The sequence below is a fragment of the Oreochromis aureus genome, linkage group 15, assembly GCF_013358895.1.
Source record: "Oreochromis aureus strain Israel breed Guangdong linkage group 15, ZZ_aureus, whole genome shotgun sequence".
Lineage (NCBI taxonomy): Eukaryota > Metazoa > Chordata > Actinopteri > Cichliformes > Cichlidae > Oreochromis > Oreochromis aureus.
The window spans coordinates 35,211,048-35,225,544 of record NC_052956.1 but is presented as its reverse complement, the minus strand read 5'-3'; the positions used below and the strand labels follow the sequence as shown (position 1 = coordinate 35,225,544).

The following is a 14,497-nucleotide window of genomic DNA, read 5'->3' as shown; positions in this document are numbered from 1 at the left end:
CTGTGTTATCCATGCAGTGTAGTACACATTTATAATTTTCAGGACCTTAACCAAACCTAAACCAAACAAGCACCTAACCAGGCACCTGGCAGCTCAAAAGCTGGCTGGTGGTCAACATATTGATATGCATATGGATGCTGACATATTACATTTCATATGACTTTTTAACTGATGTCAACATCGGTGGTTTCAAAGCTCCCTTTTTTTCTCCGAGCCACCGGTTATCTTCCACTAATGGCTCTCTACAGCAAGAGAGAGAGAGAAAGAGAGAGGTAAATCTTGACTGGCTGGGACTGCAGCAAATGCCATGGGGTGTTCCACCATACCCCGCACCTATTACTCATATTATTATTTTCACTTACTGCAATGATTTAATTTCATCAGCAGCATAATGAGGTTAACTGATTACCCAGCGCCACAGCATAGAGACACAGGCTTTAAGCAGCCCTGTGCATTGATACCACAGAGGGAGCGAGGCAGAGTGAGAGGAAAGGAAGGGAGGAGCGAGAGAATGGGAGAGAAAGGGACGTGCGTGTGTCGAAGAAGTCGCAAAGAAACGCCATAATAAAGACAGCGGAAGTGGATGAAAGTGGATGTGGATGGAAAAACATTGGGGCACTCTTTGAAAGCCACACACTGGAGTCTGAAAAATTAGATCTTTAACTAATAGGCAGACCCAGCTGCTCAGACTCTCAACAATGCAGTTTCATTTGCTCTGCACCTACTTTGCAGCCACAACTGTTCACATCAACAAGAGGCCTGTGCTGAGAGGAAGTTTATAAAATACAGATGCGGTACAACTGGAGTAAAGTCCATTTGGTCAACAGAGTGATTTGTTTATTGGGTTTTGAACAACACGCAGAGTAAAGGATGTGAAAACCAACTGTTGAATTCTGTCATCTGGAATTGACAGTTGGTAAATTTTGATAATAGTAGATTTCCAAAGACACGGCTTCTGACCAAAGCAAATGAAACTTTGAAAGAAACCTGGACTCTCGTCTCTTCAATACATCTCTCTGTGACATGCCATCAGTTCTATGACCAGTGAGATTCTTGTTGAACTGTTTGAGTAATATACAAAAGGAGAACAGTGGCACAGAAAGATCCAGGGACAGAAGAAGAATAGCAACACGGGGGAAATCTAATCACAGTGTCTCTGGCCCCAGCACTGATAGCCCTCTCCGGATAGCCATCTCAGCTGAATAATGGTTATTATACAGCCAGCACTCAACCTCTACACCCCCCACCCCCTCCTCCTACAGACACTCAGTTCCCAGAAAGATGTCTGAAGTCTTGTTGATATTCTCCACAGCTAGCACATCGAGCTACAGAGGGCAACATTTGCAGCCAAATCTCACAAAATATAGCCCAAGGACTCAAAGACGAGATGAGAGAAGGAAACGGGCGATAAAGGATTGCAGAACGAGAAAAAATACTGAAATAAGAAAGATGTTTACAGCATTGCTTACTGCACTGCAAAGTTAGTTTGTGTGGTCAAATTTCTGGCCGTGAATATCCAGAGCATAATCTGTGTAGGGAAGCTTTTCCCTCTTTTCCCCATAAACACAATATTCCTCCCATCTACCCTTAATGACGAGCTTTGACACCTCAGTACATGTCAATAAAGACGTGGTTTGATGACCTTTAGAATACTTTCCAGGTTTTTCCAAGGGTAGCTGCATAGGCAGAGACCACCTTCACTAACTTCTGATGCATTCTCAGGCTTTTTAATCAGGCCTGAAATATGACAGAAAACACTCAGTTGAAAAAAAGAGTTTGAGTTACTCCTCGTAGGTTTTCAGGAGTTAAAGAGTTAAAAAGAACAAATTGGTTTTAGACAGTTTTCAATGACGCTGCTAAAAAGCAAACTGTTGAGTCATTTGTACATGTGCTGTGTATGGAGAGAGGAAATACTGTAACCTAAGAATGTCACAGAGTGTCACTGAATCCTACAGCAGCTCTATGTCCCATTAAATTGGCAGTGGGAGTTGTGCTGAATGCTTCTACATTGTAAGTGAATAAAGGTTGGTGGCAGCTTGCAAGCATCTCCCAAACACATCCTAGACTAAACTATAAAACTATCATTACCACTGAGCTAAACACCAAGTTGACATGATTTTTGCCAAAGAAAGACAAGAAGTGGAACAATATGCAGCAGCTACCACAGGTAGCAGCTATGGCTGACTCGCAAATTAAAAAGCCAAAATAAGAAAGGGAGAGGAAATTCACAAAGTCAAGTAAAGGAAAGTGTATCACTGAAAAGGAAACGATTTCTACCATCAGGCTGAACAGTTTAACACTGTTAGCACTGGGGCCTCATTTCCTGCCCATTACAGGCAAAGTAGAGACGTTTTTGTCCGTTTAACATTGTGGGTTGTTTTTTGATGTCTTTAAATAAAACCAAACCAAGTTTCTCTCGTGGTAAATACAGTTTTAGTGTGGAAGTGCATATACAACTACTTACAATAAGTGCTAAAGTTAAAGATTCCAGCTTAAATTGTTGCACTGAATTCAGCAGAAGTTCAAAATTAAGAAGACAAAAAAAACCCAAATCTTTCTTTTGTGCATTTTTTGTTAAATCAAAGCTGATATCACACATTTTCACAAATTTAACATAGATGAAATGTATATATGCATTTATTATTATTGTTGCAGAGACATTAAGAATGTCATCTAAGCAGGGCGTCGGTTGAATTTTTTATTTTAACAATGTAAGCTAACGCGTCATCTTTTCCCACCAGTAATTTTAATTTTGAGTCCAGCCTATAAAAAGATTTAATACAGGTGATGTGCTGAACCATGGTGATAGACGCTCCAATGATCCCTTTCCTACATAGCAGAGAGGTGGAGTGAGAATAAAAAAAATATATAAAAAAGGGAAGAAAAAATTGTGTTTACCTGCTTCAGCAAGTGGAAGTTTATCAAACAACCCCCAAAACACCCCCCAACCCCAACCCCACCTCCTCCTTTCTGTCCTGTCAGGCTCCTGAAGAGTCTGGGTAAGACAGGCGAACTCCAGGGGAGACAGGAGATGAGACCCGGGCCATTAAAGGAAGTGCCTCTCCGTAGAGAGACGTCAACCAGTCAGGTTTAGTTTAGTTTGTGTGCATATATGGGAAGGAAGGACCGTGTGTGGAGGTGTAGTGGGCACGCTGAACCTTGACGTCAGTTTACTACATCAGGTCGGCAGTGCTGCTTTGTAAGACTTGCACATTGGAGACTAGACTTGTTTAACTGTTAAAAGTAGTTTTCAGTTGTAAGGAATGTTGTGATGCTATCTCATAGTTTTATTCGTTAGAAATACACGCAAAGATGCCTGGTTACACACATTATAGGAAATGTTTTGCACGTGATTTTTTTTCTCAACTCATTTTTTTCACTTTGTTTGTTTTTTTAACTGACCACTTGAGGAACACTGTTTAATACACTCGATAAGTTTAGTAATCATGTTTTAGTCATAATCAGTATTTGTAAACTATTTAAAGAGCGTCTGTGATGACTGAGAATGCTCATTTTCCCTTGTAAGGTCAGAGAACCTTGCCATCATTCTTCAGTAGTGCCTACTCTGTGGCCTTAAAATATGTATTGTCATCGGTGAACCTAGTCATTGTGGATTTGGTTGGATACGTGGAAGGGCTGCTTCTTTGGACAGATATTTGTAGGTTCAATGTCTGAGTAGGGCTGGTGTGTGTGAGGGGAATCAAGACATGGTGCTCCTGACATGTGAAACAAAGGTTCTTTAAGCTGGCCAAGCAACTCTGGGCCAAAACAACAACAGATGGAGAGGGCTGAGCTGCAGCGTTGTGCCATTCCTGCCAAAGCAACGAATCAAACCCAAACAAATACCAAAACTTCAAAGCAAAGACAGACACTAAGAAGTGCTGGACGACTGCATGGGCTGTCGGTGATGGGCCAGTCACTGGCTAGGGCAAATTTTTTTTTTTTTGCCTGCCTTTTATTCTATTTTGAAAATTTTGTAGGCTGTCACCTTGAGAACTGAACTTTGTAAAGTAAAACTGAAAATGTTTGTTAACTGGGAATGAGAGTTGTGTATTACACAAATTGTTATGGCACTGATATATGTCTTCATACGGCAGTGATTTTCCAAAGAGGTCAATTTATATTCTTTATCACAAGTCAGGATTAATTAATTAATTCATTCATTCCATGATTGATAATCGATGACGATGATGATGATGATGATGATTTTTGAAAATGGTGCATCGAAATGGTGAATCACGTTTCCCACTTCCCACAAACGATAATAACCATAATGGCCAGCCGGTAAATTTTTAACATACATGACTCAATCCTAACACTCAGCACATGAGTATGGGTGCGATATGAGTGTGAGGTTTATTGTCTTAGTGGCCCATTAGCTTAGTGCAATCAAGTCATAAATCACTGGTTTGGGGACACCTTTGGTGAGCAGAACAACAATTACGAACATGTAGTGGTTTGAAATGAGCAGAGGACCGGTAAGATGAGTGCTTAGTAATCACTTAATGTCACTTTGGGATGTGAACAAAAGGATGTGCCGCTTACTGTGAGAGCAGCTGGAATGTTGGGTAAATACGTCACTTAGAAGATGACAATGTCAGGAGGTCATGGGTAGAATGCAGATAATCTGGCTGTCAAGAAAGAGCTCTGAGGACCTCAGCAGCAGTTTCATTCAGTATCATTTCTGTAAAGCAGCCTTCTCCAGACGAATGCATGAGTGGCGAGTAAAATATACCTGCTACTGAGGAAAAACAAATATGCTATGCCTTAAAATGTGACAACTCAGTGACCAATCCATCTACACCGTTATGTGATGCTTAAATGAAAGTAAATGTGGAAGGAAGAAAATGTGAGTGTATCCATTAAAGGGCAGAAGTTAAAGTGACACATGTTGGATGTGCCGTTAACCTTCAACAGCCAAAGAGCACAATGTTGTGTAAATATGAACAGTTGCCATTAAATCCAATAGGATCTGGGCTGCTTCCAGAACAAAAGCTTTTTAATCATTAAGTCCTGCACAGCCTCTTTCATAGACTTTCGTTTCCTTCGTGCTCCTATTCTATACTTTTCCAATAAGTGCATCTTTCCCTTAATTGCAAACCGAAATGCTCTAACAATTTTCATAAAGTCCCAGGTTTTACAAGTTAAAATATTTGCTACGATTGTGCGTTGTTATGTCTCTAGTGCTTGAGATGCATGACTTATTTTGAACCATGAAAGTCTTCTCTTTGCTTTACTCAGACTAAGCTGAGGCCTATCCTCCTGTCGTGGTAAATATACTAATAGCCACGGTGCGAGGCTTCCCATCCAACTTTTGCCACAGGAAGTCTAAGCACGACACTGGTGAGGCATGCAAAACTTCAGGTCTTATCAACTCTGCCAGTCCTGCAGGGCCCGCAGCACGACCTCTGTGTTGTACGACCGCAGTCACCTGGGTTGGTGGCTGATGTATATGGATTAAGCTGGTGGTTCGGGTCATATCCCGTTGCTCTTCTTTATGCATGAACTGGGACACTCCAAAAGTCCTCTCCTCATTCTGTTTCCACAGGAATGACCTTGTCCTCCCATCTCATTCCCTGCTTAGCTGTGGAGGAATCTTAGTAGAGTTTGGGTCATTAGATGCTTTTGGACCAAAAAGTGCCAGAGACTACCTGGGGTTAAGTGTCCACTTGGGGGGTCCACTGTGAAAATCCCAAGTGGACGCCTCCAAGCCTTTTTTCCCCCCACAGTAACTCTGCTGTAATGTAATAGCTGGCCAGAAGTAGTGACCCTGATTGAGCTTTTACACTCATTTTTTATACAATGCTTCAGTATGTGGTTGATATCTGGCTGCAAGATAAGAAGAAACGGTAGAGAACGTTTTTGTATTTCACTTTATTGAGATAAAATCTTGCTTTTTTTCACTGCTTATAAGCTTAGTAAAGCCTAGAATACAAGCCATTTCTTTATGTTCTGTTCGATAAAGACTAACATTAAGAAATGTTGTTTATATGGCTTATGTTTTACTAATGTTTACACGTCTACATTTCTGTGTGGATCCGTCATAACACACCTGAAACACTCAGAATTACTCTTGTCCTTAGAAACTTACTCCACAGTAGAAGCTTTAGAAGAGCCCAGAAATGAGTTTTAAAAGCTATTATTAGTTTTGTCAATTTAAATTTTTGATGTACATTTTTAAAAGGTTTACAATGTGAAATATACATTCATAAAAATATAGTTATTAGTATCTGTCAAAAGTTACTGGCAAATCCAATGTACATTTATAAAAATGAATGTAAACTTGTATAAATACTGAAACAAATGTACATTTTTATCCAAAAATAGCTTATGAAAAATATTATTTAAGCATTTATGGAGACTAAATGACAAACAAAGGTAAGAAGGAGATGCAGGAAATATAATCTAACTGTAATCAAACTTGAAGTATGGAGAGTTTAAAATTAGAGACAAATGCTTGAGCAAACAAAGTAATTACGGACAAATGAAAAATAACTGGGAAATGCCAAATTCTAAATTTACGAATTTAGTTAGTATGTATTTAACCTAATTTTTTAAAATGACATTTTGTATTTCTATTACACACAACTGGAATTCATGTATTTTTAAAATTATGCTCTCAATGATTATTTTATGCCTTTCCCTGCCTAAATTCCATCCAACCTTCCATTAAAATACCAAATAATGATTTAGTTTGTAATTTAGTCTGTTATATTTTACTTTTAATCAAGGAAATTCTTCACCACTGAAATTTTGATGAGCAGCCCAGTATTTTATCACCTATTTCATTTGCTCGCAAGTGGGCTGATGTACATTTTACTCCCCACCAAGACTTCTAGTATTCAAATCAAAGCAGGCTGCATACCTTACTATCACGTTAAACAATGACTTGCCAAAGTCAAATCATACTATTCACATGCAGTAACCATTACATTCCTATTAGGTACTTGCATCTGGAGCTAGTAGTGGTAAATACTAGTACATAATCAGACAAAAAAAGACACCAATTCATCTCTAAAAGACATCACATAAATGATAATTGTCACATTTTTTCTTTATAATTTGACACAAGGACAACTGATTCTGTTGTTCCATTCATTTTATCTTATTAAGAAACAGATTATGAAATTGGAGGAAAGAAGTCAACGGCCGCAGGTTTAATCACCAGGGCAATCGTGTGCTTACAGCTGTAAAAGCCTCCCAGAAGACTGATCTTTCAGTGTAGTCTCCTGCCCCACTCATTGCCGCGAAATGAGATCCATTTATCTGAAATTCCTATCCAGTAATAAACCAATCAGCCAGACACTAACTCCCTGTCTGCTTACCCGTCTTCATCTCTATCACCCAGTGTTTTATTATGGCTGTGCCCAGATGTCTTGGGTGGCTACAGTCACTCTACTTGAACAGAAATTATGTGAAATGGATGGCAACTGCTCAGGAGCCATCCACCCCAGACTAGAGGTGAGCTCTTTCCTCTTATCCCACTCTATCACACCAGCTATTTTGTCTTTCCTTCTTTCTCCTTTATCTGTCTTGCTACCACTTAGCTTGTGTTCTGTTTCTTTATCCTCCAATCACACCTGATTACTAGATCACAGGTTCAGGGGATCAAAGGATTCAGTGTCCATAAACTCATATGTCAGTGATTTTTTTTTCCCCTGGAGGGATTTTTCTGGAACAAGAGAGAAAAATAGAGAGGGACTAACAAAGAAGGCTGATAATAGGCATAGAAATGCCAGAGTGGAGTGTGAAAGGGGGAGTACGGTGAAACTTGGGTAGAGACAAATCTTCCAAGACGTGAAAGAAAGTGGTGGAGTCACTGAGGGACAGCAAAGGGGATATTGGTGAGGAAACAACACGGAACTTCTTAAGCCTCCAATAAGAGAGGGGCGTGAGGGCCATCCACGTGGTCAACATCCACCTATTGATTTGTTGTTTGTGCCAAACCTGCCCTCTACTAAAGACTACCAGCGGAGAAAGGAGGATGTCTGTACATGCATTTCTCCTAAAAAAGAGCTAAATAACAAAAAAAAAACATGGAAAACAAAAGAAACTATACCAAATGCATGTTTATAAGTTAAATAAATCAGGCAACTAAGGCATATATATCCTTTATTTATCCAGGTAAAAAAAATCTCACTGAGAGAGACCTGACCAAGAGGGCAGCATAGATAGCAAAGAAACAAACACACCTGACATTCAGCACAGGAACTGAACACAAACATGTGGCTCGTATGAAACATCTTATGTTATCAAAATACTTTTTTTGGCAACCATTCTAGTCAGTAAGTGTTGGGGACTAGCAGAAGAGGGTAAAGGTCAATTTACACACAGGCAGAAAGGAAGAGGAAGGACAGACAGATCTTTTACTGATACTGACAAACGTATTCTTCACTGTCTAATTACCAGGTGGCCACTGCCTGCCTGCTGAATTGTTCCCTTTCTTTGTTTCCCTCTATACTGTGCACGCATACAAGAAACAGACCGAAACATATCACCAGTATGCCACGCACCAATCTGTACCGTGCATTCTTGCAGAGACTTCCGGAAACAGACTATCCCCTTTTCTCTTGTGCACAATTGCTCTGGTTTCAGCGCTTTAATGAATATTTCATCGAGAGTGCCCAATGCCCTGAAATCCTCCTATAAAATAAACACATTAAAATAAGCATTCAACCATTAAACACAAACATTATTCTGCACTCGCAGACAGTCTGTATTTTCCTTCTTTGTAACAACAGTGGTTGTAAAAAAAGTCTGTCAACCCACGGGACCTCTTAACTTCATTGAAGCCACACAGTCTGGCTAGTGTCGCACAAACAGTTATACTCCAACCTTCATCAGATGCTTTCTGTAGCGGCTCATGAGATTTAAACAACAATGTGGAAAATTCTGGGATAAAACCTCCCTCAAAACTTGTTCATCAAAAACTTTTGGGATGTTTGCATGATTACCTGCTGTGACGGAGAGCAGTTGTGAATTCCGTTTGTACATACTTTGTCTTACACTAATAACCAGGACACAAAGTCTCTAGAAAACACTATGTAGCTTTTTGCACTTTCACGCATCGCCTTCATGTCTCTTCTAAGGGAATGTGAAAGTTGTCGTGATGAGGGAACCAGAGTTTGTAGACCCTTACTCACAACAAGACAAGTCTACAAGCCGGAACAAGTAGCCAAGCAACTGATGTGTGCATTACTAGCTTTGTCAGATTATGTTTGTTTGTAATTGTGACTTAGATGATGCTCACGCCTCGTTTTATACATAATCAATTTAAAATCTTGCTAAAACCAATACAACACCAACTTTTTCTCGCAATTGTATGCAACTTTAACTGTATATATTAGTAAGAAGATGTAAACGTCATTTCAGGATGTTGCAAAAACCCGAGGGGACATAAAAATGAAGTTATGGGTAATATTTCACAGCTCTAAATGCGGGTTTGTGCTTGTTAGATGTGTACAGGGAATACTGATGAAATGAAAAGCAAGGAGGAGAATTTTTTTGTTTTCTCTCTTATCGTCTCCCCTTCTGTTGCAGCCTTGGTTGAAAAAAAAAACCTGAATCAGATTGCGTCACACATTTCATACCATAAACTTATGTAACATCAGTCTAACCTTCAGTCTTTCATTCCTCCTTTTTTAGCCTTTTGCACTGTTTTTATTCTTTTCTTAACATTTTTCTGCTACCATAGCCAAGATCCAACCCCTGTATGAAACATCCACACCCTCTATTTGCTGCTGCCCACTATAACAGGATGCACTTTCTCACATTTTCTTTTTCAGTTACAAAAGAAAACAACAAGAGTGAGAGGAAGAGTGAGAGGAAAAGCAGAGAGCGGACAGCATAATGTTAGAGAAATTACGTGAAAGGGCCAAAAAGGTGTCTATGGTAAACAGAAAGCAAAGGTGAAGTTGATACTGTTCCTTTTTCTATTGGTCATCTCTGTGGTCAGTAAAGCTAATCGCCCAGCACCACTACAACCCACCAAATCTAATCACTGCACCTCCCAAGCACATATTTCACAGTTCTCTACCCTTCTCAAATAACAAGGTGTCCAGAAATCGCAGCGCTTGATTGGTGCACTGACAGTCTGTGCACCAATCATCAGGACACCGAATCCCATTAAAATTTGCCATTACCTGCTCCTGCATGAGAGTGGCCAATTTGCAGACACCCCAATCAAACAGTAGTCTCACTATGCCCCATTCCTCTTTGGGTAATAGTGGCTGCGCCTTGAACGTGAACCACATAGTGCAGCTTTGTGGCAAACGGGCAGAGTTTTTCAGTCTTGAAATGGTGCGTGCAACTTTTGCTGACCTAAATCCATTATGTGGAAGAATTTTGGCCCATTCATCTTTACAGTGTTGCTTTAGTTTGTTGATGTTACATATGCACAGTCCTCTTAAGGTGGCACCACAGCATTTCTGGACTTTGACCAAGCTATTACAACACCTCGAGTCTTTTGTTTTTCCAGCCATTCGGTTGTACGCTTGCTCGTGTGCTTGGGATCATTGTGCTGTTGAATGACCCACCCACACATGGCCTCACATTTGACTGAAACAAAGCACCCAGGTTTTGTGATTCCAAAAGAAGCCCAAGTCATAGTTCATATGAGGTGTGTGTCCTGATATGCTTTGGTTTTGTCTGTCTTGCGGTTTGTTTGGATGCAACTTTGCAAACCAGTTGGAAGCAGCTGGTTGCTACATTACCTCTTAATTTCTATGGAAGGAGTAAGCATGCACTAAGAGGCCATGGCGAAACACTCACACCTTATCAGTCACCAGTCATTTAGCTAATGAGCATGCTGGGTTCCTTGGTCAACAATCTAAGGTATAAATACTGAACACCCCCCCCCCCAAAAAAAAAACGTCTTCTTGATATATAAATAAATCTGTTTGCCCAGGCAACACAAAATTGGAAAGGTCTGGGAGACAGTAAAAGGAGTCATGACAGAGACAGATAAGTCTGATTGGCTCCAGGTTTGAGAGAAAAAGACAGTAAAACATGACTGGTGAAAAAGCCCACATATAAAGCTGCAACTTCTGTGTGTTGCAAGTCTCATTAAGGTAGTTTTGGTTTCACTATTAAAATCGCGGTTATGCCTCATCTGTTTGAGGACTCCCAAAGAGGACTGTATTTTTCATTTTTTTCTAACATTAAAAAAAAATTACTAGAGCCAGATGGCCAATCATTTTTGCTTTGGGTTGCCTATGGGAGACTTCATTTGCTGCACAGCAAAAGACTGCAGAGAGCCACACAAAGAGGTGTCACATGATCAATCACAAATGACACAACCTGCCATTGCCACCAATAAAATCTAGGAAAGAAAGCAAAACACACAGCAAGCTGCAACAGTGTCAAGAGACAACAGACTGAGAGGACTGTAAGCAAGTCTTACTAGAGCCAGATGGCCCTGATCTTAGGTATTCAGCTGCTGCAGTAACAGCCAAGGAGGTGTCACAGTCAATGCAAAACACAACCTGCCATTGCCACCAATAAACACATGACATGGATTAACAGATGAGAACGTAGGGTACTGACTGCAAAAAGACATGGATTAAGGCTTTAGATTTAAAAAAAAGAAATGCTGTATCGTGAATTCCTGCGTGCACAGATATGATGGTAGATGAATGAACTATAAGCACAGGGTGTGGTCAGCTGCAGCTATTTAGCTGGTACCATTTCAGACAAGCATTGAATTGTGAGTTTGGTGGACACTGTGCTGTTGCTAATTTCATTTCAAACTCTGAGTGAATCCCATGTGCTCTCATGGCAGATGAGTTTTCAGTATGGCAGAGAAAGCTATATTGCAGTCTTTTGGTCTGTGTGCTTATCAGTTACACCGCATACTGTCCAAATAAACTATATGGTTTTACTGTGAGAGAATATTTCTTGCCCTCTGCATATATATATGTGTGTGTGTGTGTGTGTGCATTACATTTATGCGTGAACCATGTAAATTTATTCAAATGTGGGTATGTGGATGCCTCTGTGCATGCAGCTGTACAGTCTCACAAATGTGCACTATGGCTTTTTCTAGCCAAGTCACCCATCACGGCGACCCATTTTCAGACTCCCTAGATCCCAGACCACATCCCTATGTTTACTGCGAATGTGTCCCTTGTGCCTTGTGCCATATCCCATAATCCTTTGCCCCAGTGCCAAGAACCAGTGTTGGGCTATTGTCCTCCTCACCTGTTCTGTATTGCCAGTCGCCCGCAACACCTCCTGTTTTCCTTCATCTTTGGCCAACTTTTCTCCATTTTTCACCCCCCTCGTTTTTTCCTCTGGCTTTTCTCCACTTCCACCTTTACCTTCATACCTTTGCTTTCATTCACATTCCTCATTTTTTCTCCATCACTTTGTTTTCAGTTAACTGTACACCTGAATAAAATTAAAATATCCTAAAATCCCATATTTCCAGTTTTCTAATTTGTCTTTCCTTTTTCCGTTCTCAACCCTTGACAGATGAATGCAGGGTCCCCCAGAACTCATTACGGATGGAAAACAAAGAGATTGAACTGCTCTGCTCCTCTGACACTTATCTTGCACATTCACTCCCATCATCATATTCTCATCCCTCCTTAAGTGCTGGGTCTTGCCTGGGCAGGAGAGCTGCTGTCTTCCTCTGGGCTCAAGAGGAAGCCTCGTTGAGCTGATTCCAATAACTTTTCATTTTCCTTCTGCTCCTGTGGACTGCCCTGGGTTTGCTCTGTGCTCTTTCACACAGTCACAAACACACATTAGTACACACACTCATATGCACATGCCAGGACTTGTAGTTCAAAATCTGGTGTGCTTGTTCCTATTTTTTCAATTTCTTGTTTTAAATCTGTATGTGTGCCTACACTTTGCATGCCCTGTGCTTCAGCACAGTTAATTTGCCTTAAAATAATTAATAATGTATCAAACTAAGAATGAAATGGCAGGATATTAAGCCCTTTAAACATAAGTTCAGGGCTTCCACTGTAATTAGACAGCCACACAAAATCCTCTTCTTTCAAATTTTTTATGAGGAACAAAGACGATTCCTAAGCTAAGAGGAATCGTTGCAATCAATGACATCATGTTTCATGTTTCTGCAAACTGCAACATGTTCTGGTTTTAAGACTTACCAGAGGGTTGCATTTTGCCTTTGACAGTTCAAAAGCAAATTGCAACCCAAACATATTTAATTGTGTAATGAGCAAACTACCCGATTCGGAAACCCAATGTGGAAAATGCTGGCATTTCTGCTTGCATAATCACTTACTTTTTCAAGAAGCGATTAATAATTTAACTTTTTCAAATCGAATGGACATTTGCAGCTCTATACCTAGGAGACTGCCACCCGAATAGCACCCAGTCATTTCCTTCTGGGGTTGTTTCTAACAATAACTGACTGAAAATTCTGGGCCAGGCCTCTAAAATACCCCCACTGCATGTGGATGTGACAGCCAAGGAGGCCTAGCTTGTGCACTGCCGGCCAGCAATTGCTCAGCTTCATCCAGGCCTGGAAACATGGCAGATGGCAGTAGGAGTGAACAGAGGAGGAAAAAGACACCAATGCGTGTGTCTGTGAATGCGAGGCAAACAGAGACAGGTAGAATGACAGAGAAGAAGGTGTAAACATGTGACCACATGTGCTTGACTGTCTATGATACCATCATTCATCACCTCAAAAATTGCTGTAAAAAAATGGTGTAATATCTTTACTGAAACTAAAGTAGCAACAAATCAATAAAATGCACGACTTGTTAGGTATGGCTTTACCACACATTCTTTAACCATCACTTCAGGAAAACCATTTTACACAGCAAATGAATTTGTATCAAATCAAAGCATCTACAGCTGAAGACATCTTTTTTTATCCCCAAAAAGTAAACAAATAAATAATATATAATAAACTAAAAAGAGTAGGGCACTATCTAAAGTGTTCCAAACAGGCTACACGAGTTAACCCTGAAAACTGGTAACTGCAGGGCAAGATGTCATCTTTTGAGCTCATGGACGTTCATGTTCATGATTTATTTTGTAGTTACGCCTCTGCACACTGTTACATAATTCCAGATTTACCTCGGATGATGGACAGCTTGGCGCTGGTGACAATCTCGCCTTCGCTGTTCTCAGCCACGCATTCGTAGACGTTCTCGTCACGTGGCGCTCGGAGAGGCTGGATTCTCAGAACGGCACCGGCACCCTCGTCAAACTCTATGGTCTGTGGGGTTGAAGGGTAGGGAACACGGTTAAGTCAGACAAATGTGTGATTTGGACTGAAGTACTACTACTTTAACCTGAAGCAACATAGTGTAGGCAAAAATGTCAAACCTGAGGAAAACAAGATTCTTATATTTCCTAAGGAGATACAAGGACGAGTGTGTCATCGGTGCTCCCAAAATGTGAGAAATCGTTTTCAATTCCACCAAGATATCATTGCTTGGAAAGGTACCCTGTTGGTAATGTTTTATAGCCTGAGGCCATCAGAAATAAAAAAAAAATCATAAGGAATCATACT

General features: G+C 40.4%; 1 protein-coding gene across 4 annotated transcripts in view; it reads right to left on the bottom strand.

Annotated features, from left to right (window-relative positions):
* The window catches only part of ptprsa (protein tyrosine phosphatase receptor type Sa), a 169,650-nt gene that overhangs the window by 97,611 nt on the left and 57,542 nt on the right, over nucleotides 1-14,497 (bottom strand). For all 4 annotated transcript variants that reach the window (XM_039598497.1, XM_039598498.1, XM_039598499.1 and 1 more), the window contains exon 4: nucleotides 14,059-14,200. In XM_039598497.1, the coding sequence (XP_039454431.1) occupies nucleotides 14,059-14,200 (142 nt within the window). The remainder of the gene's footprint in view (nucleotides 1-14,058; nucleotides 14,201-14,497) is intronic.